The sequence below is a fragment of the Myotis daubentonii genome, chromosome 5 (genome assembly GCF_963259705.1).
Source record: "Myotis daubentonii chromosome 5, mMyoDau2.1, whole genome shotgun sequence".
Classification (NCBI taxonomy): Eukaryota; Metazoa; Chordata; class Mammalia; order Chiroptera; family Vespertilionidae; genus Myotis; species Myotis daubentonii.
The window spans coordinates 45,192,432-45,215,272 of record NC_081844.1 but is presented as its reverse complement, the minus strand read 5'-3'; the positions used below and the strand labels follow the sequence as shown (position 1 = coordinate 45,215,272).

The 22,841-nt window shown below is 41.5% G+C and overlaps 1 protein-coding gene across 1 annotated transcript; it reads right to left on the bottom strand.

Annotated features, from left to right (window-relative positions):
- Positions 1-15,645: 15,645 nt before the first annotated feature.
- On the bottom strand, positions 15,646-17,698 carry LOC132235402 (RNA polymerase-associated protein RTF1 homolog). The gene has a single exon (XM_059697693.1). The coding sequence runs from the start codon at positions 17,681-17,683 to the stop codon at positions 15,722-15,724; it is 1,962 nt and encodes a 653-aa protein (XP_059553676.1). The 5' UTR covers positions 17,684-17,698; the 3' UTR covers positions 15,646-15,721.
- Between the last annotated feature and the right edge of the window lie 5,143 nt (positions 17,699-22,841).

Here is a 22,841-nt window from a genome sequence, read left to right as displayed (position 1 = left end):
ATGACTCCTTTCATCTAAAAGAATATGACTCAGAAACAGCCAGATGGAAGGGATGCATGGGGCAAAGGGCATGGAGCTTCCCTTCAGGTTTTCCATTACATAGGCATGATTGATCGAATCATTGTCTGTTGTGGATTAAACTCTATCTCCAGGTCAGGGTGGAACTGAAAATTCTAATCCTCTAATTACAAGGTTGTTTCTCCTGGCAACCAGCCAACACCTTTTAAATTACTTAAGGAGCTTCCAAAGTCTCCTCATTAACACAACAAAAGACACCTTGCTCTCATCACTCAAGAAATTCCAAGGGTTTGGGGAGATCTGTGCCAGAAACAGAGATGAGTATATATTTGTAAATCACAGTATCACAAATACATAGCCCCAAAGTAGTCGGAGACAATGTACCATGTGCCAATATATATACTATGCACAAATATACCACCTACCAATGTAGGACATACAAAAAATAACTGAGGTCATTGATTCTACTGTGCTTAAAGAATTAATAAAAGAAAGCAGAAAATGAAAATAACTATTTAAAGATAGGGATATTTAAAGTTATGGATATGAAACTTTGACTGTCTAAGGCTCCCAAAACCAAGAGATGCTTTATAATCCATGAAACTGGAATATCATGTGCATGTCAGACAAAGCAATGACAGATACCAATGACATATACTGACTTTGTCTTCCTGGTTCTTTGGTAGTGTTTCAGAGCATGCATCTTATCTCAAGGAAAATACATGCAGCTTGCTCTTAGTTCACTGATTAAATGAAAGAAAGCCAAAGATACAGATGCTCAAAACATGTGTCCCCAAATTTAGCAACTCATTTGCATTACACAGACCTTACTCTGCCCTGCTACCCCACCCATGCTATTATCCATGCTGCTACTTTTCCACCAGAAGGAAAATCAGCTCCACAATCTATGCCCTTCTCTTTTGGTATTACGAAATAAAATGCATATTGCAAAAGGAACAGGAGCAATTTTAAAAGATATTTAAATTACTAAATACTTACTCACATACTAACTTATGTAAATATTAAAGGGATTGGAATGGAAAACCAATCTTATATAAGGATTAAAATGTAGAAATGAGTAAGGTTATCAAAGGGGGGGAAAGGCAACCATAAAATCCCAAACAGGAAAAGTAGTGAATTACAAACAGTAATTGCTAGATTTGCTTGAATTATTAGTAACCAGGAAAAACAGAAACAAGCTGGTCAAGATTTATAGCTGCCAGTGCATGCTATTCCCAGGCCACCACTTGGGAACCTAGAAGAAGAGAAATTTCTCATAAGAGAGAACTTCCCCCAAGTTTGTATTTTACTGACCACTATTATGAGAGCATCTCACTCTGATGACCCATCACAGCAGGTATTTCTGTATCTTACTCTTACACTGATGAGTAAATCTCATGTGTTTTAGCCCCTAGTGTCCTCATGCCTTAGTAAATGTGATTATGGTACTGTATTAGTAGTTTACTTTTTTGAGAGAGAAACTGGCTTTGTCCTGAAGGAGTTTGGGCTCAAATTAGCAGGAAAGTAATGAGTTATCTTATATAATAAAAGCCTAATATGCAAATTGTTCCCTTGGGCAGTCATTGGACCAGGAGACCGGGAGTTCAACCACTCGCTATGACATACACTGACCACCAGGGGGTGGTGCTGAACATGGTGGGTGTCAGTAACGCAGTGCTGGCAGCGGGTGGCAGTGGAGGCACTGCCAACCCTGATGGGCCCCAATAATTGCATGGAGCCAGGTTTTGGGCTGGGGTGGGGAACTGGGGGTGGGTGGCAGCGACCAACCTTCCGTGGAACCCAGGCAGAGGGCTGTGACCTCTTGCCAGCTACCTGGGGGTGGGTGTGATGGGGACCAAGGTGCGGTGAGAATGCGGAGTGTCCACCGAACTTGCTCTTACTTCCCCTGCTACCCTCCCCTGGGACGCCAGGGCTCGCGTGCCAGGGAAGGCCCTGCGCTCAGTGTCGGGTGCCCTTGAGGAGCCCACCTCACAACCACGTGGCCTCATCCAGGTGAGCCGGGATACAGCTGCTGGGACCGCAGGGGCCAGTCTGGCTTCCCATGGGCTCACGCAGGAGCTGGACTGCAAGACCAGCTAGGAGAGAGCACTCTTTCTGCCCGGCTTCCATGCAGCACCTCTGGGGCAGCCCAGAGGCCCACACTGCATTCCGGCCTGCAGCTTCCGGCCACACTCTCCACATCTCCATGTGGGGACTTGGGCACCATGACTCAGAGGGGGGCGTGCAGGGGCCCGGGGACCCAGGTGCTGCCCAGGGCCCAGAGGTCAGCTGGGACCTGCCCTTCCATGCCAGACACTCGTGCTTGGATCGCCGGCCAGCCCTAGGGATCGCACCAGTGCACGATTTTAGTGCACCAGGCCTCTAGTTTTGTAAAAAATGACATGAACCATTGAGATGGTGAAACAAAATACACTATTCATACACTTCTGCAGATAAATTTATATCAAATAACTTAGAGTTTAATAACTACTGTACCTTGCTAATCAACACAGGTAGAGTATGAATGCTATAGAACACCATGAAATAACCTGGACATCAACAATATATGAACTTTCTATTAAAAATGAACTGTTAAATAGGACACTATTTCCTATAACCTACTTAATTCCATTATAATGTATGTTCTTTTTATTATTGTGGCAAAAAGCACATAACATAAAATACTCTCTGAATAATTGCATGTGTGTTATTAATGCTGCTCTTGGTATTCAGTAAGATTGTGCAATGCCTTTTCTGAATCAGCAGAGACAAATGTATTCAATATAGTTTTAGAACCACATTTATTTATTTATATTTATTTCTTTTTGCTGAAGCTTAATATTTTGAGGGGGAAAAAACATATTCATATAAAATATTTTTCCTCAAACTTGCCACGGCTTTAGAATTGCCTGGGAAGGGGAATTGTTAAAAGTAGAATCTTCCCTGGAGATGTTGGTTCCGTGGTCTGGGGTAGAAAAGGGGTGTGGAATTTTCACAAGTGCCTCAGGTGATTGTTTTGTATAGGCTGAAAACACAGAAGCAAAGAAATGCATATCTCTATTTTTTAGAATATCTCACTTCTCAAATATGCTGGATAACATGTTGTTAATACTGTCTCCTAATAGTCATTAATGAGTAATGAAGGTACCTATTTTTAGAAGCTTTGAATACTTACAGGTATTGCTGCCACCTTGATTCCCTGTCTGCTGTTGTAACACCAATCATTAGCACCTCTGAGAGTAATGGGCCTGTTATGTGAAGGTCTTGATAAGCCCAAGCATAATTCTACCAGTCCCTTGTGAAACATCCAAAAGGGGAAGTTTCTGAAACAAAGCCTTGGAAAAATTATCCACACTAATTATCCACACTAATGGTAAAGATTGGTTCAACAAATAGTTGATTAACCAAGATAAATATTCACCTTGAATGTTTTATTTGGGGTACGGACAAAAATTTTGGATACTGAGCATGTCTTCTTTTCCTTTATGGATACCAATTACTTTTATATTCACAAGTGACAAATATCTGCCTTTTACATAGAAGAGAAACATGACATAAACATTAAATCATAAAACTGATGAACTGAAACTGTTAGAAAGCTATGAACTGATATTAAAGGCAAAAAGCAAGTTTACAAAATATGTGCAATTCAATTACATTATTTGACAACAAAATAAATATATAAATAAAGTATATTTCTATATGAATAGAAAAACATAAAGACTAAAAAAAATACATCAAAATGCAAATAGTAGTTTTTCTAATTCTAAAAATATAAGTAAGTTTAGTTTTTTCTGATTCTAAAGTAAGTAGTTTTTCTGATTCTAAAAATATAAGTAAGTTTAGTTTTTTTCTCCTATTTTAAATCTTAACAATTGATGTGCATTATATTTACAATAAAAATTGTTTAAAATTATATCAAAAAATCACATTGCTTTTTTCTGAAATATTGCTGAAAATAGATTTTTTGGGTAAACTTGCTTTTTAATTAGTCCTTAAAACTAACCTTGGAAATTTTGTCTTATATTTGTACATCAACATTAGCAGTAAATTCATACACCCAAAATGAGCTGTAGAAAGTTCAGACTGAAAGGTGTATTTGATAAGATGACACTAATAATACACTGTCAATTCTATTTATATATCTTCCATCTCATTTGGAAATTTAGCTCCAGATGAAAACAATTCAATCTTTGACAAAAAAAATAACAATATTATTATTATTTTTAAAATTATTTAACAAAAGCTTTAGGGAAAAGGTTATGCAAATAATTGCCTTATAACCTTTTCAAAATCTGAAACTATTTACCTTTCAAAGTGACAATGTCATTTTATGACATGGTTATGTAGGGAATACTTACGGTTACCTCCAGTGCATTGGGTCCTAGGGCAAACATTTCCTCCTAAGCCTTAGACTAAGGAGTTGGGTGATCATAGATAAGAATGGATTTGCTGGAAGGTTTAATGTGAACATGATCATGCTCTCTTTTAACATCTTATAGAAGTAATGCAAAGAAAAAAGTTAGAATAGACAGAGATTGCTTTGAAATACTAAAAACACAGTTAAAAACCACACATGGTTTCGACCAAGTTAAAGTAAGATGATCCAGATTTAGTCTCCCACCAGAAATAACCAACACAGCTTATCTGCTCTGGATATAGCTCCTAAAGCATGTATTAAAAAAAGAAAAGAGTTACAGTTACAGTTAAGAAGCCAACAAAGGAGATAAAATAAAACAGTAATAATAAAAATGTCTATTAATCTGAAGGAATGCAGAAGAGGAGGAAAGGAAAGCGAAGAGCAGATGTAAGAAAGGAAAGTCAAATAAGACGGTAGATTTAAACCTAAACATGCCAATGATCATATTGAGTATAAATAACCTTAAGAAATGAATTAAAAAGAAAAGATTTTCAGATGACATGAAAAAGAAAAAAATAATTAAATGCTACCTGTTTTTAATACAAAGACACAAACATGTAAAAATGAAAGGATATATGACTGAGATAGATTTTATGAATGGAACCCAGAACAGACTACTCTACATTCAACATTAAAATTTAGAGTAAAAAGAATAATAATGATATGTGGTCATGGATGCTTTCCTTCTCTTCTTTATTTGTACACAGGCCAGAGCTTTGTCTCTAAGCATAGACCTTGGGTCATAACTCAAATTCCAGGGGAAGCTAGTTAGGGAACAGACTACACTGAAGTTGAGAACAGATAGCACATCTGAAGATGCTATAATTTATCTAAAGACAAATGAAAATAAATAGAAATCACTATACATTTAAACCAAACACATGCCTACAAGTTAGATGTTTACAACTCTTGGAACAGACTTTGATCCCTCAAAACAATGGGTGTCTGTGCCTAGAACTTGACTGTTGGGGCCCAACCCCAGCAGGTCCAGGGGTCCCCAAAGGTGTGGACAGAGTTGGCAAAGAAGAAATGACACAGAGACAGCGATCAGTTGATCAGCAGCCTAGCCAGGATCTCTAGCCAAGTTCTGGTCAGGATCTCCAGAGAAGTTCTGGTCAGGATCTCCAGCCAAGTTCTGTGTCCATGTTCTCTTGCTAGGTTCTCCAGCCAGGTTCTCTAGCCATGTTCCCTCGCTAGATTCTCCAGCCAGGTTCAGTCACCAGGTTCTAGTCAGGTTCTCTTGCCATTTTCTGTAGTCAGGTTCAGTCCAGCCAGGTTCTCTAGGTTCTCCAGCCAGGTTCTGTAGCCATGTTCCCTCACTAGATTCTCCAGCCAGGTTCGGTCCAGTTTCTCCAGCCAGGTTCGGTCACCAGGTTCTAGTCAGGTTCTCTTGCCATGTTCTATCCAGGTTCTGTAGCCAGGTTCTGTCTCTAGGTTCTTCAGCCAGGTTCTCTCGCTAGGTTCTGTCTCTAGGTTCTGTGGCCAGTTTCTGTCCAGGATCTTTTGCCATGTTCTCTCCAGCAAAGTTCTTCTGTCTCTAGGTTCTGTGTAGGTTCTGTGTCTAGGTTCTGTGTCCTATTGTCTTGTTACATCTGTATTTATACCAGTTGATTCCAATCCTATCAATCTCTATTCCAAAGGTTAGGGTGTTTCTTATCTCCATTCCAGGGAGTAAAGATTATGTAGCTTAAGCATGATTGTTCGTAGTTAAAGTGATTAATTACCCGCCTGGCACTTAGTTAAGGGGTTTTATTCCCTCCCTAACTTCAGGGGAAAATCCCTACCTGGGGAAACAACCTTTCTCAGAGAGGTGACCTTGGTTAAAACACATAGTGCCAAGAAGGTGAGCAAACATATTAAGAACAGTATGCCATTATATGCTAGGTCCCTTGAAATAGCAAGGATGGACCGGCTCCCGGCACTTGACCAGGCTCAGAATGGCACTCCAACAATATTTGGGGTGCAGAGTCAGGTCCTCTCAGGTGAACTATAGAATGCCCTGACATTGTTGGAAGCTTCCTTTAATGGATTCATTTTTAGGGAGCATGAATTGAGGTTGATTCCAAAGAGAATTAATAAAATAGCTCAAAGTGATTTTAAAATTTAATGACATCTGAAATCTGGCCTCTTGTTGAATAGGATGAGACTTGAGTAGTGCCATCAGTTATTATCTACAGCTTTCTTATTTGTATTGATTCCTTTCAAGCTCATGGTTTGAACCTCTGTCAATGCCTAAGTAGTTCCACTAAATTAAAGATAGGTGCAAATTAGTCACTTCTTTTTTTTTTAATTACTAACAACAGCATGCTAATCATAGATATATCTGAAGGGCTGACGACAGAAATTGATTACACATGCAATAATTCTTACATGGGTCTCTCAAGAGGCCCTTCTGAAGGAACATAAGTAGACTCAGCTATTACAAGGTTTTCCACAAGAACTTCTAGTCATCCTCAGCAGAGGAGGCCACTTACCTGATTGCTTCAGTCCACTACCCAGTGGACAGGGAACATGATTTGGAAGATGTGCTGGAAATGCCCCATTTGCTCTTGAGATCCATTCTCTGTTTTCTTCACTTTGCTCTGTGTCCTGGGGTCCCAACTTGTGAGGAATGCATTAAGTCTTTCTTGCTCTCTGATTTCTGGTTGTACTCAAAAAATGAGGGATATTGGGAAGAGATCAGAGGGAGGGAGGGGCATAAAGACCTGGTACTTACTTTTTTTTGGCTCCTCTAGGTGGTTCCATGAGTGGTTCTCATCCCTCAACCAAAGGACACACTCCCATCAAGGGGCCTCCCTTCTCAGCAGAGCTCTCACTCTCTGTAACCCAGTAGTGGCTTCCTCTCCTTGCCTCTTTGAGAGGAAGAATAGTAATGGCTCTGCTGTCACCAGCTTTGAAGTGGTCATCATATCTATTGCTTTTCCTAAGTCCAGCCCACATCTTTTAAAATAGTTCTTATTAAATGCTTGCTTCCCAATCAACCAGCTTGAAGATGCTATCAATTTTTACTGAGGGTCCAACTAATACACATGTGGAGTGAGGATAAGAAGTAGTTGACCAGGTACAAGAGAAAAGGTCTGATGCTATGGACAAGCTGTCGGAGTAATACAATAAATAACAAATAAGAGTGTGTGGGCACCAACAAGGAAATCTGCTTTAGAAAGTATCCTTATAATTCTCTGAAGCTTGTAATTAAATTTAAGTGGATAGCATTCAGAAATCACATAGCAAAATACAGCTTAATTTGATTATTAAGATAGTCTAAGTCAGGGGTGGGCAAACTTTTTGACTCGAGGGCCACAATGGGTTCTTAAACTGGACCGGAGGGCCGGAACAAAAGCATGGATGGAGTGTTTGTGTGAACTAATACATGTTAACACTGCTGCTGGTGAAGGAGCGGAGGGGAGAGCAAGAGAACCCTCCGCTCTTTCGGCTCCGCGGGCCGGATAGAACAGCCGAATGGGCCGGATCCAGCCCGCGGGCCGTAGTTTGCCCATGGCTGGTCTAAGTAAAACTTATTTAAGATATTCTTAAGTTTAATCTTTATTCAAAGATGTAAACAAAATCTGTTTAAAATTCTTTATCATTTGTATTATCCAATATTGTAAGGGACAAAGAATTACCAGAAAAAGATAACGAGAATATAAATAAATATGGGAAAGAAGATAATCCTGGGGGAATGGACTGGCATTGAATTAGTCATGAAGCTATAAATTGCTTATGGCTTTCTTACCTAACATGACTTTGCAGAAACTTCTAATGAAAACAAAGTCTTAATAAAACGTGTTTTTGGAAAATTCTATATAAGGAATCCATTTCATTCTGTTGCAGTGCATTTTTACTGATGAGATAAATAAAATGATGAAATTCTGGATGTCCTATAAAACATGAAGACTATGGGGCTTAGGGGAATTACACAAAGTGAAAGTTCTCATATGACTTACACTCAACAACCAGGTCTAAAGTGTGCATAGGTGGTATGAAGGCTAATAGCAGTCATGTGAGCTTGAAGTCAGTTATATTTTGTATCTTAGAGTGTTTCACTTTGGAGTAATATTCCCTGGCTGAGTTCTTGTGTTTCTTCTTTCATCTGAGCAGCCTCATTTGATCCGAGGACTGTTAATAGCTAAGCAGTGCATATGATCAATTCTCTAGTGAGCAGCGAGTTTTCCTAATAATATTTCCTCAGACAGAGAGGAGTGAGTGGATGTTTGCTTATCACACTTCATGTTTCATTAAGCTTAAATTCAGAAACCATTCTCTATTCCAAATGTGCAATACTTAGAAAGCTGAAATGTTCTCAAGAAGATGAAAATGTCTTACCAGCGTATCCAGCTGGACTCTTTCACTACTCAAAATGTGGTTTCATTACAAGTGAATTGGCCTTCAGGGGAGAATTTTCACAAGAATATGAACTCTGACTACTTAATAGTACCAGCGAGCATGACTTACACAAAGTGATCTGTGTAAATGAAGGCTGTGGATGCTGGAAGCTGGTATGGAATACATTTCACAAAGATATCTTTGTGTATGCTTTAAAAATGTGTGCCTGGGATTACTCAGACGGGGATGTGCTAAATCATCAAGCAACCTTTTTCTCATGCTTGGGTCTGCCATGAAAAAATAAGGGGAAGCATTTTATTTTCTTGAAGGAAAGTGTATTCCCATGAGAAGACGGCAAGTTTTTTCCTGAAGGTTTCTGAGAAATGGACAGTTACATTTCTGGGAGAAAGCCGGTGTGGACTTCTTCCATCTAAAGAGTAAATTATGAGCCCTGGCCTGTTTTACTCAGTGGTTAGACTGTCAGCCCGAGGCCTGAAGGGTCATGGGTTCAATTCCCAGTCAGGACACATACCTCCCTTGTGGGCTTGATCCCCAGCCCTGGTCGCGTGGGAACAGGAGGCAACCAATTGGTGTATGTGTCTCTCTCACATCCACATCCACGTTTCTCTCTCTCTCCCCCCTCCCCTCTCCCCTCCATTCTCTCTCTCTAAAATAATAATAATAATAATAATAATAATAATAAAGAGTATATTATGATCCTGGAGTTTCTAGGGTCCCAATGACACTGCCTGCCTGCACTCTCAACCTTTAGCCTTTATCATATTTGACTTCCAGGTCTATTTAGGGTCTAAAGCAATAAAGGTGAAGTAGTTCCTCTGATGATAAAAAACCAGCCTAAGTCACTCTGCATAAATCTATCTGAGGACCCTCATCTCTTTCAAAGGAAAAGTGAAGTCCTTACAATGGTTCCCAAGGCCTTACCTCAGTCTTTTCCCTCTCTGACCAAATTCCTGTCCATGTAAGAATCGTCCAAACCTACAGAGAATTTTCATGAGTTTATTTGAGACTAAATGACAAGGTACGCCTGGAGCCAGATCTCAAACACTCCCGAGGATAACCGTTTTGCAGCTTTTATGGAATGAAGAAGGGAGCTCAGTAAGTCTACATGAAGGTGGGGATCAGATTCAAGGATAGTTCACAAGATTCTGAGCTCTCTGGAGAGTGAGCATTCTTTATTTCAGGGGTCCTCAAACTAGCCTGGGGGCCACATGTGGCAGGTGAAAACATTTATCTGGCCCGCCAGGTGTTTTTGCCTCCGCTGCCTGTTGCTTAGCAGCGGACTCGTCCCAGGCCCGCAGTGCGCATGTGTGGAATGTGCGCTGCACTCTCTGACTCCCCTCCTTCTCTCTGTCTCGGGTGTGATCGGATGAGTCATGAGCTTGCCTGTGCAGAACCTGCTGCTGCCTGAGGACCGAGGTATGAACAAGTTAGGATTTTTTTTTTTTTGAAGTTAGGAGGTCTATTTTTTTTTTTTTTTTTTTTTTTGCAGTTAGTAGGGCCTTTTTTTTGAAGTTAGGAGAGACTTTTTTTTTGAAGTTTTTTTTTTTACTTCAAAATAAGATATGTGCAGTGTGCATAGGAATTTGTTCATAGTTTTTTTTTAAACTATAGTCCGCCCCTCCAACGGTCTGAAGGACAGTGAACTGGCCCCCTGTTTAAAAAGTTTGAGGACCCCTGCTTTATTTATTAGTAGAAGGAGCGGTCTGAGAAGAAGCATTTCCAAGAGGCATTATCCTGGATGCACAGAAACAATGGGCAGGGCTCTCTTAAGGCAACGATAAACCTTTTACTAAAAAGGGCATGTCTACTCAGCATGACCTTTCCAGTTAGAAATTTATCATCAGCCTGACTGGCTTGGCTCAGTGGTTGAGCATGGACCTATGAACCAGGAGGTCACAGTTTGATTCCCTAGTGTAGGGCGTGCAGAAGGCAGCCAATCAATGATTCTCTCTCATCATTGATGTTTCTATCTCTCTTCCTCTCTGAAATGAATTAAAAAAATATTTTTTATAAAAGGAAATTTATGATCAGATCACTCTGTGAAGTTACTTTCCAGAGAGCCCCTGTTTTCCTCCATATTCCTTATTCCTGTTCTGCTCCTCCTCTCCTCTCCTTGCTTGCTCACAGTCCGTTCACTCTGCTCTAGCCACACTGACTACCTGTCTGTTCACAGAACACAGAAGCATAGGCCTTTTCTCCAGCCTTTCCTGCACTGGATGCTCTTCCCAGATATCTGATGGCTAACTCCTGCTTCACTCAGGCTGTTACATTCACCTTGGCACCGACTTCAACCTTGACCCTCTACTTGATAAAGTAAACAGCCATGCATTCTCTGATCCACCAGCTTTGTCCTCCTTCCTGGCCCACTTTAATTCTATTTCCAAAGTATGTATGACCTTCTAAAATACTATATCACTTATTTATATGTCATGTTTATTTTTATTATCCAACTCCCTCCTCTGGGATATAAGTAGCATCAGGAGGAAGCCTTGGTTCTTTAATTCACTGGGCTCTCATTGGCACCCAGAGCAGTGGCTGGCCTGTAGTAAGTGGCAAATAAATATGTGTCTAATTTTGGGGACTGCATATGAAAACAAGAGCCCAAGTTAAGGCAGAGATCACCTTGATCTATTTATTTGAAGTGTATTTTAAAAAATCGAAAACTTAAAAATATCTCAAGCTCTTCCCGCATCTCCCACACCCCTTTCCCCCCCAAGAATAGTCAGTCCATTCCCTTTCTATGTCCCTGATTCTATTATGATCACCAGATTATTCACTTGATTCTTAGATTCACTTGTTGATAGATGCATGTTTGTTGTTCATAATTTGTATCTTTACCTTTTTCTTCTTCTTCCTCTTCTTAAAGGATACCTTTCAGCATTTCATATAATACTGGTTTGGTGGTGATGAACTCCTTTAGCTTTTCCTTATCTGTGAAGCTCTTTATCTGACCTTCCGTTCTGAATGATAGCTTTGCTGGATAAAGTAATCTTGGTTGTAGGTTCTTGGTATTCATCACTTTGAATATTTCTTGCCATTCCCTTCTGGCCTGCAAAGTTGCTGTTGAGAAATCAGCTGACAGTCGTATGGGTATTCCCTTGTAGGTAACTGAGTTTCTTTCTCTTGCTGCTTTTAAGATTCTCTCTTTGTCTTTTGCTCTTGGCATTTTAATTATGATGTGTCTTGGTGTGGTCCTCTTTGGATTCCTTTTCTTTGGAGTTCTCTGCGCTTCCTGGACCTGTAAGCCTATTTCTTTCACCAGGTGGGGGAAGTTTTCTGTCATTATTTCTTCAAATAGGTTTTCAATATCTTGCTCTCTCTCATCTTCTGGCACCCCTATAATTCTGATGTTGGTATGCTTGAAGCTGTCCCAGAGGCTCCTTACACTATCTTCGTATTTTTGGATTCTTTTTTCATTTTGCTTTTCTGGTTGGGTGTTTTTTGCTTCTTCGTATTTCAAATCTTTGCCTTGATTCTTGTGCTCCTCTGGTCTGCTATTGGGAGTCTGTATAGTATTCGTTATTTCAGTCCGTGTATGCTTAATTTCTAGTTGGTTCTTTATCATAACATCGAGGGTCTCATTAGTTTTCTTGAGGATCTCACTACATTTATCGGCGGCTTCTAGACAGTTCTTAAGAGACCTTAAAAGTGTGGTTCTGAACTCAATATCCTCCATTGACAGTTTTGTCCTGTTTCTTTGTCTCCGCATTTTTTATGCTTTCTTGGTACACCCCCTAGTGGTCTTTGTGCATGCAGTCTTGTTGTAGTTAAGCCTTGATTGATGTCGGCAATACCGGGGGTGATTTGACCTCCAGGCTAACTGGCTATGAGAGTCCGCTGTGACTGCAGTGGGAGAGCTTCTGTGCTGGATCTCTAGGGCGGTACTAATCTAGCGTTTGCCTGAGGCTATCCGGCAAATGGCTCTGTGCAGGGCTTGGGCGGGGCGGGTCCCCGGGGGATCTACAGGGCGGGCAGGAGCGAGCAGTTATGGCTGCTCTCAGTTCCGTCCCTAGGGGCTCTGCCTCACAGAGTCCCAGCAACCACTGCAAACCTCGGAGAGAAAGCTGCCTTTGAGTTCCGACCGAAGCCAGACAGTCCCGCTTCTCCCGTTTGAGTCTGGGTCCCTAGAGACTTGCCCAGATCTGGAGCTCAGAGTCTGAAACTCCCTCCCGATTGAAAACAACAACCGCACCCTCCGCCACCAGCCTCTCGCGTGCACTCCGCACCTGAGTATTTCACTTCAGCACTGTGCCTCCTCTGAGTCTGGGTATGATATTCTCTTTCCTCCTAGTTGTAGAATTTCCACTCAACCAACCTTCCTGTGGTTCTGGATGATGTCCGTTCCGTCTTTAGTTGTTTTTCTGAAGTCTAGATTAAATTATACATTAAACTATTCATTTCCTATGTTATACAAAAACTCTTTCCACCTGCAGCAGTGCACCCTCCCTTGAACTTTCCATGCCATCATGGACTATTTATCACCTCAAGGAAAGTTCGGCCTCTGAACAATATGTCTTGCTTGCAAGACTTTGTCCTGACGTGGCCCGCTTGCAGGCTCCCACCTTTTCTGGGCAGAATGTCCTCTTCTACTTAACTTCAATCCGCTTGACCAGCTACAACTTACAAAGTTTTTAACATGATCATTTAATGACACTTACAAAGGCAACTTTGTATGAAAAATTTCATTTTCCAAAATAAAATCTATCTAGAATACAAATGTATAATACATCAAACACATAACTGCTTGCCTCTCATTGATTTGGCAGATAATAACTACAGAAAACAAGTTGGACATCACTTTCCAAACAACTGTTGTGTACATGGATGTGCACACAGGTCTTGTGTCTTAGACAGAGTCACCATCAAGTAGGGGCTGTGTGTGGAAATGAAATACACAGTTCTGGAGTCAAAAAACACTGACAAGGTACCTCCAGGAGGATACGAGGAACCAGCACAGTGGCCACACATTCCTGGATATCACCTCTCCTGGCCACTGCGGCTTCCATGGTGTGTCTGGCCCTCGCTCTGTCTCACCCTAGGTTTGTGTGTCCCTCGGTCACCGACACCAGCTCAGTCTCCTGGCATCTTCTCAGTGGGAGGGACTCTGGGAGCAGCAACACAACGCAGCAGACAGGAACACCTGCACGACCCTCCTCTGTCCATTTCCCACCTCCTTCACACCTCACTTTCCCCTGCTCCTCCCGGCCTCACCCCCCCCCCCCAGCTTCGCTCCTGACATGGTGGCTTGGGAGACCCTGCAAGGACCCTGCTACAGTGACCTCATCCTGTTGTGTCAGGAACTTGGCAGCTGAGGGACACTCGAACATTTTATTTTTATCTTATACACACATCGCGTGGAAAAACATCAGCAGAGCTGAATGCTATGCGCATCATGGTGCCTTTCCTGGCGGATATGGTGCTTCTTCACAACCTCCAAATCTTTTCCTGCTTTGTACTTTTTTCATGTGTATGTTTTGTTTAATTCTTTACAGAGGAGATGTTTTCACCATTCATTTTCTTAGAGAGCATGGAAGGGAGGGAGCGGGAGGAGAGAGAGACACTGAAAACAAACAAGCAAACATGAGTATGCAACAGATACATGCATCTTTGGCTCCCACAGGAGCCCAGACCGGGGCAGGCGATGAAACATTCATCCCAGGTATGTGCTCTGGACCAGGAATCCCACCAGCGACCCTTCCCTGACCATCCAAATGTCTAACCAGAGAGCAACACTAGCCAGAGCCTACTATTCCTTCTGCTTAGCAGATGACAACACATGTCACTCTTTCTTCCTGCACAACGAAGGCAGACAATCGACGATGATCACTCATCATTCATGCTTCTCTCTTCCTTTCTGAAATACGACAAATAAACATTTTGAAAGAGCACACTGTAGCCCTGACCGCTGTCGCTCAGTGGGTAGAGCGACGGCCTGCAAACTAAAAGGTCCCTGGTTCGATTCCCAATCAGGGCACATGCCCTGCTTGTGGGCTCGATCCCCAGTGGGAGGGGAGACAGGAGGCAGCTGATCCATGATTCTCTCTCATAATTAATGTTTCCATTTCCCTCCCTCCCTCCCTCCCTCCCTCTCTCTGCCTTCATCTCTGAAATAAAAAATATATATATATATATCTCAAACATATGAATCATACTGAGAAAGAAAAAATAGTGCTTAAAGAATCAGCCATAAGTCTTTAAAATATGCTATTTGCTATGTAGAGTAGTTGTCAGCAAAGCATGGTCAGGGCCAAATGTGGTCACCTTTTTTTTAAATCAAAGATTGACTGGAACACAGCAACATCTATGCAATTACATATTGTCTAAGGCTGCTTTTTCTCTACAACAGCAAAGTTGAGTATTGTGATAGAAACCTTGCAAGAAAGGCCTAAATTATTATGTGGCTCTTTAGGTAGCTTGCTGAGCCCTGATTTAAATCAAAGTTACGGATATTTTGCAAATAAATTTGTTTCTGAATTCTAGTAGTTTCCAGTAGTTGTCCAAATAAACATTTTCACTTATATGTTAAGAGAGTGGAATGGATATGAACAAGAGAAACTGCTCATGTCATTGCTTCTACTCTATAGCTGCTTCTCTCTTTCTCTAACATATCTTCAGTGTTTGAATTTTCCAGTAATTTATGGACCAAAAATTGAAATATGCCAAGATTATACACACAATGGCCTCTTGAAGGCCCTTCTTTTTTTTTTTTTTGCGTTAGGCTGATCTTAATGTTTATTTATGTTTAAATTGTGCACTGATATTACAAGAAACCCCGCCCTATATAACAAAGCATAATAATGAAATGAATACTTATGCACTCTATTTAGAGTCTCTTCCAAGTTTCTACTGCTGGTCCCGCCCAAAGAGGGCACATCAAAGGAAGAGGAAAGGCGAGACACTGATGGGCATGCAGGGTCAGAAGCAGCAGGCTGGGTGAGCTCAAATAAGCCCCCGTCGTGTTTTGTAGTCTTCCAAGTTCAGAGATCTCCTTGGAGCCCCATCCTTGGCTGGTGGAGCCTTGGAGGTGATGGCCAAAGCCTTTGACTCTGAGCTGGGAACTTGTAAATCAATCTTCACATCGAAATCATGTACTTTGAACAAGTCTTCTGAGAGGTCACTGGCTGACTTAGAATTCAAATCTTTATCCATTCCCTGACCCTTGCTCATTTCCTTTGGGGCATCCGGTAACACTCCAGAACCATACTTTGCATTCAGCTGGGCCAAGATGGCAGCTTGAACAGCTGGGCTTCTGGAATTAGAAATGACGATAGGTGTGCATTTCCGCCTGGTAAAGGGATCCATCTGTTGGTTTTTCATGTTGTGACTTTCAGCCACAAAGGCCTTCTCAGACTTCACAATATTCCATTTCCGGTTCCGCTGGTTGATGTAACTAATAGCAGACATGTTCTTGGTCCACTGGCGGTGCAGGGCCTCTGCCCGCGCCTCCAGCTCATTCAGCTGGTCTTGGATTTGTTTGGCCTTGTCCCGATCCCCCAGGTCCTCCGCCATGGCCTTTTCCTTTAGCAGCTGAGTCTTCTTCTTGGCAAAGTTAAGCGGAGCTTTCCTGAACCTTTCTTTCTCTTTTACAATCTCCTCAATGTCTTGATCATTGAATTTATAATTAAGAGCTTCTTTAATAGATAATTCCTTCTTATTGATTTCATCTAGAGTGGGCAACTGCATGCCAGCAGAAAACATCGCTTCTTTCCACTTCATGAATTCGCTTTCAGTGAATGCTTGGTTTGAGACAAACTCTAGGCGGAATACCCGTCGGGCATCGCCATGCCGTAGCTGTAGCCCTTTGTTTGTTCTGGTGCCACCAAGCTGGTAAACCTTGGTGGTTTCCACAACACCCGTGATCTCAGCAACCCGGTAAACTGGTTTGCTGTTGTGGTTTCCAATGCCAATCCGTACAAAACATCCTGTGACAGTTTTAGCAAAGAAGGGCGTATGACACCAACGTTCCAGCTTATGCCGTGATAACCGAACCCGATTCAGTTCTTCGGGTAAGGACACTGGTTGTGATTTCGGAGGGATCTCTTCTTCATCAGAGGATGGTGTTCGGGACGAGCGGTCTGTCTTTTCACTGGATTTGTCATCTTCTTCCTCCTCCTCATCATCAGAGTATACCTCACTGGTTTTTAATGGCTGTTTTTTGGCGAGGAGCTCAGCTGTTCTGTTCTTCCATTTCTCTCTCTCTGCTTTTAGCTCCTCCATGGCTTGCGAATTTTTATCTAGTTTCTCATCCCCTTTGGAACGCCGTTCCTTGTTGTGGGATGTTACCTGAGATTCTTGAATCTGTGTCAGCTTTTTCTTTTCTTGCTCTTCTTGCTTTTCCTTTTTTTCTTTCTTTTTGGTTGTTTTTAGTTTTTTCTTAATTTCGAATCTTCTTTTCAACACCTCCCTCTTCTCAATGCGGTTGAAGAGTTCTTGCTCTCTTTCCTTCTCTGTCATCTGCTCCAGATGAGCCCTGTCCTCCTCATCCCCCATGAGGTCTTCCCCATAGCCATCATGGAACTCTTCATCTTCAGAAGAGGAGTCAGAGTCTGAACTGGAGGAGGAGCTGTTGCTGTCAGAGTCAGACACTTCACCTTCCTCAGGGGCTGAGCTCTCAGCTGAACTGTCTTTGTCCGAACTGCCTGATGAAGCAGTTTTATTGACCTGTTTCTTCATGGTTCCTTTCTTCTTATTTTTATTGCTCCCGAACGTGCACTCATCATCACTGTCTGACATCTCAGAGTCTGAGGAGGCTGCAGGCCGACTGACAGGTGGCTCCTTCTCCTCAGAGTCACTGCGCTTCCGCTTTGCCAGGGGCAAGAGCTTCTGATCCAGGTTCTCGTCGCTGCCGCTGTCCTCCATGTCCAAGTTGATCGCCACGCGGCCTTTCCGCTTCTTTGCCATGGTGATCCCCCAGCTCCCACGCCGGATGCCACCAGGACTCCCCTCTAGCCCGTCTGCTAGTGGGACAGCCACTGCCACTGCCACCTTAGCGATGTTGGGGTCCAACCCCAGTAGGTACAGGGGTTCCCAAAGGTGTGGACAGAGTCGGCGAAGAAGGAATGATACGGACACAGCGTTCAGTTGATCGGCAGCCTAACCAGGCTCTCTAGCCAGGATTTAGCGAGGATCTCCAGCCAGGTTCTGTCTCTACTTCTCTTGCTACATCAGTATTTATACCAGTTGGTCTTAATCCTATCCATTCTATTCCAATGGTTAGGGTGTTTGTTATCTCCATTCCAGGAAGTAAAGATTAAGTAGCTTAAGCGTGTTTGTTAGTAGTTAAAGTGATTAACTACCTGCCTGGCACTTAGTTAAGGGGTTTTACTGATAAAAATCCCCACCTGGGGAAACAAACTTTCTCGGAGAGGTGACCTTGGTTAAAACACATAGCACTAAGGGGAGCAAACATATTAAGAACAGTATGCCATATACCAGGTCCCTTGAAACATAAGCTGTGCAGATGTTTCTTCCCTGCAGTGACTGTGTCAAGCAGCAAGTATGGACTGGCTTCCGGCAAATTCCCCTTTTTATTTTTTAAATGATAGCGCGTGTAAATCAGAGGCCTGAACCCTCACTCCTTCTGAGGGAGGTCTCCTGCCCTCATGGCTGCTTCGCTTCCCACGCCCAGCTCAGATCGGGACCCAGGTAAAGACAGAGACTGGCTGACAGCAGCTGTCCTCTCACTGCAACAGGACTTGTTTCCCATTTCTACCTTGGACCACAGGGAAAGGGGCAGCTGAAGGAAAGGGCTGTGTCAGGGTGCTGCCTTCTTCCCTTTCTTCTCCCTCTGTTTTCTAAACACTTCCATGCCTTGTAGTTCTTTTGCTTTCTCTTCTTTTTCTCTCTACTACCCTCCATCTCCGCCTCCTCCTCCTCCTCCCCGGTATCATCCATATCAGCTGACCCAGAGGGCACAGCTGACTCCTCCCCAGACATCGACACCACCATCAAGCACGGCCCTGATGGACCCATGATCCAGCCCTTCAACGCGCTGACACTTCGGGAAGCCCATCGCCAGTGACGCTGCCCGCTAGACAGATCAACAAGGACAACCAAACCACCAACTTGTGGACAGCTGAAATCCTTGACTGAAGAGGCCAGCAACCTTCTACAAGGCTCTGTGTGCACTCCATCCACTATGCTTATTGCTATGCTTGCTATCATTGCTTGTCAGTCTTCTTCTGAGTCTTTTTTATTTTATTTTATTGCTTACAGTCTTACAAAGGGTATTACATATGTGTCCCTTTTTTTCCCACACCCTTGACAATCCCCTGGCCTCTCCTACCCCCCAGTGTCTTATGTCCATTGGTTATGCTTATATGCATGCATACAAGTCCTTTGGTTGATCTCTTACACCCCTCCCTCCTGCCCCACCCCTCCCCGGCCTTCCCGCTACAGTTTGACAATCTGTTTGAGGCTGCTCTGCCTCTGTATCTATTATTGTTCAAAAGTTTATAATGGTCTCTATTATCCATGAATGAGTGAGATCATGTGGTATTTTTCCTTCATTGACTGGCTTATTTCACTTAGCATAATGCTCTCCAGTTCCATCCATGCCGTTGCAAATGGTAAGAGTTCCTTCTTTTTTACAGCAGCATAGTATTCCATCGTGTAGATGTACCACGGTTTTCTAATCCATTCATCTACTGATGGGCACTTAGGCTGTTTCCAGATTCTAGCTATGGTGAATTGTGCTGCTATGAACATATGGGTGCATATATCCTTTCTGATTGTTGTTTCTGGTTTCTTGGGATATATTCCTAGAAGTGGGATCACAGGGTCAAATGGGAGTTCCATTTGTAGTTTTTTGAGGAAACTCCATACTGTCTTCCATAGTGGCTGCACCAGTCTGCATTCCCACCAGCAGTGCACGAGTGTTCCTTCTTCTCCACATCCTCTCCAGCACTTGTCGTTTGTTGATTTGTTGATGATAGCCAATCTGACAGGTATGAGATGGTACCTCATTGTTGTTTTGATTTGCATCTCTCGGATGATTAGTGACTTTGAGCATGTTTTCATATGTCTGTTGGCTTTCTGAATGTCCTCTTTTGAAAGGTGTCTAGGTCCTTTGCCCATTTTTTGATTGGATTGTTTATCTTCCTTTTGTTAAGTTGTATGAGTTCCCTATAAATTTTGGAGATTAGGCCCTTATCAGATATGACATTGGCAATATGTTTTCCCATACAGTGGGTTTTCTCGTTGTTTTGTTGATGGTTTCTTTTGCTGTGCAGAAGCTTTTTATTTTGATGTAGTCCCATTTGTTCATTTTCTCTTTAGTTTCAAGTGCCCTAGGAGCTGTATCAGTGAAGAAATTGCTTCGGCATATGTCTGAGATTTTGTTACCTTTGGCTTCTTCTAGAATTTTTATGGTTTCCTGTCGTACATTTAAGTCCTTTATCCATTTTGAGTTTATTTTTGTGTATGGTGTAAGTTGGTGGTCTAGTTTCATTTTCTTGCATATATCTGTCCAATTTTCCCAACACCATTTATTGAAGAGACTATCTTGGCTCCATTGTATGTTCTTGCCTCCTTTGTCAAATATTAATTGAGCATATTGGTTCGGGCCGATTTCTGGGCTCTCTATTCTATTCCATTGATCTATATGCCTGTTCTTGTGCCAGTACCAGGCAGTTTTGAGAATAGTGGCTTTGTAATACATCTTGATATCTGGTATTGAGATCCCACCTACTTTGTTCTTTTTCAGGATCGCTGCAGTTATTCGGGGTCTTTTTTTATTCCAGATAAATTTTTGGAGAATTGAAGTCCCTTCTTAACTTATTTTATTACTCAGAATTCTTTATATACCTTAATGTTACTTTACATTTTATTTACATACTATACTATGCTGATTTAATTGGTATATATATCTTCCATGCCCTTTTTCTATTTAAAAAACAGTTCCCTTGACATTGTTTAAATGGTATTGTCAGGCACTCTTATACTATATTTATTCTTCAATAATTTTCTTGAAGGAAGATATAATTTTCCTTAACATTTAGTCTTAATGTTAAAATTAGTGTACTCTACTTAGCAACATCATTGTTAACCTAAGAGCTGCATTTAAATTAATGATAGAAAAAAACAGATTAAGGTGACAGGTTTATCATTATGTTTAGCAAAATATATAATACATAGTACTTTAAGGTAATGCATTTAGGTGCTATTTTAAATGACACTTAATTGGATATATTCAAAGCTCTTCTCTCATCAAAAATTAGAGTCTTTTTAAGTCAAGTTCCTGGATAATTCTAGTGAAAAAGTATCTTTTCTTAATTCAGTAGGTATGTTTTACATGTGTCCTGGGTGAACGCATTTGCTTAGATAGACAGATAGATAGATGATAGATTTCATGTTAGACCTAAATTACCAGACAACTGACTACTTCATTTGGAACTTTGTAAATATAGACTTAAGGAAAAACACATTTGGTGGCAATTATAAAGGATTTTTGTCTTACCACCATTAATACCATTCTTCGAGTCATTAAAATATTAAAGGGTATGCATGCACATTGGCTTCACAATAAATATTTGTTCGGCAACTACCAATATAAGAAAGTCCTTACTGAAAAATATGAGAGTGTCTGACTTGTTTGCTGTATCACCATCAGTCATATTGTTGGATATTACAAAGTTGTGTAAATAGGAAGACATAATCATGCTATAAGTCACAGGGGTCTACTATTGTATGATCATTGCATGTGTAGAAGAAAATAGATAGAAGTAGAAAAGGAGAGGCTCCAATGAGACATTTAATCCAATTATTTCACCTGGAAAAAAGAGAGGATCCAGGGAGTACTTTTCATATACGTCCTTCAGGAATTCTTCATAATATGGAACTTATATGCATCTTGTATGTTTTTTAAATTCATTCCTGACTCCAGTTAGTTGCCTGAACAAACCACATGTTTTCTGAGTTTGCATAGCAAGCTCTTTCTTTTTTTTGTGCTTGTCTAGCTAATTAGGCTTCAGCTTAAAACTCTCTTCTTCAGAGTGACCATCCTCAACTCTTAGAATTTATTTGATCCCTCCAATTGTGCTCCCATTAAACTGTTTTCTTTTCATTACACTTATAATTATTTGTTTAATGTATATTATATTCAATATCATAACATCTGTATCTAATATGTATGTATTCACTGTTTGTGTAACATCTGTATCTCCAGTGACAAGGACATCTCCCGGCACAACTAGATGCTTAATAAATACTTTTTGAATGGATAAGAGAGACTTCCGGAGAGAGGGCTCTGTAAGTTTCAAAGACGTGTGCATTTTCAGAGAAGCAGACACCAAGATGGGATTAGTTATGCAAAATATTTGTTATGAGGGGAGCAAGAGAAAGTGGGAAAGCCTTCAGAGTGTGACTTCTGTGGAAGGAGAGAGGGACTGGAGGAGTATGGTGTAGAAAGAATGCTGGACAACATGCAGTTCTAAAGGATCTTTGACCTGGCCAATGGGGAGTTCTGGAAGGAAAGGTATCCATTGGAAGTCTCCGGTCTTACCAGGATGGGTCTGTCTAGGTATTCCCACCAGGCTCAGTCATCACCTAGGATCAACCACCATCCAGAGAGACAATGGCTGGGGTAATCAACCAATGTTGCTCCTTGTAGGAGGAGATCAGAGAGTATTTTGATGGTTGCCACACAAGATCACACTAAAGGAGAGTCCCTACTAAATGGCTTTTGTGATGCTCATTTACATAAAACCTCTAAAAGTATATTTGAGCATAGTAGAGGTAAAGAATAATTTGCAATTCTAGGTAAATATTGTTCGTTACATCTTATTTGGCACGGGCATTTTGATCTAGTTACAATAAAGTTATGCTTCTTGTGCTTATTTTTCCAAAATCAAAATGAAATATTAAATCTTTGTAAGAAAATGTAAAAGAAAATAAAAGTTAATATAGTGTTTATAAATGGAAGCTTTTCCTGAACTGGACTGCATGAGCTAATTACTGCTGCTACATTGGTGGAGCAGGCATTTTTTTCTCATTAATCATCTCTTGAGGTACAGTTGACAGCCTCCCATGAAAGATCAGCCAGGGCAGAAAATCCTGCCCG

Excerpts from the sequence above, each read along its gene's own strand:
- LOC132235402 (XM_059697693.1), bottom strand. The coding sequence starts at position 17,683 with ATGGCAAAGAAGCGGAAAGGCCGCGTGGCGATCAACTTGGACATGGAG.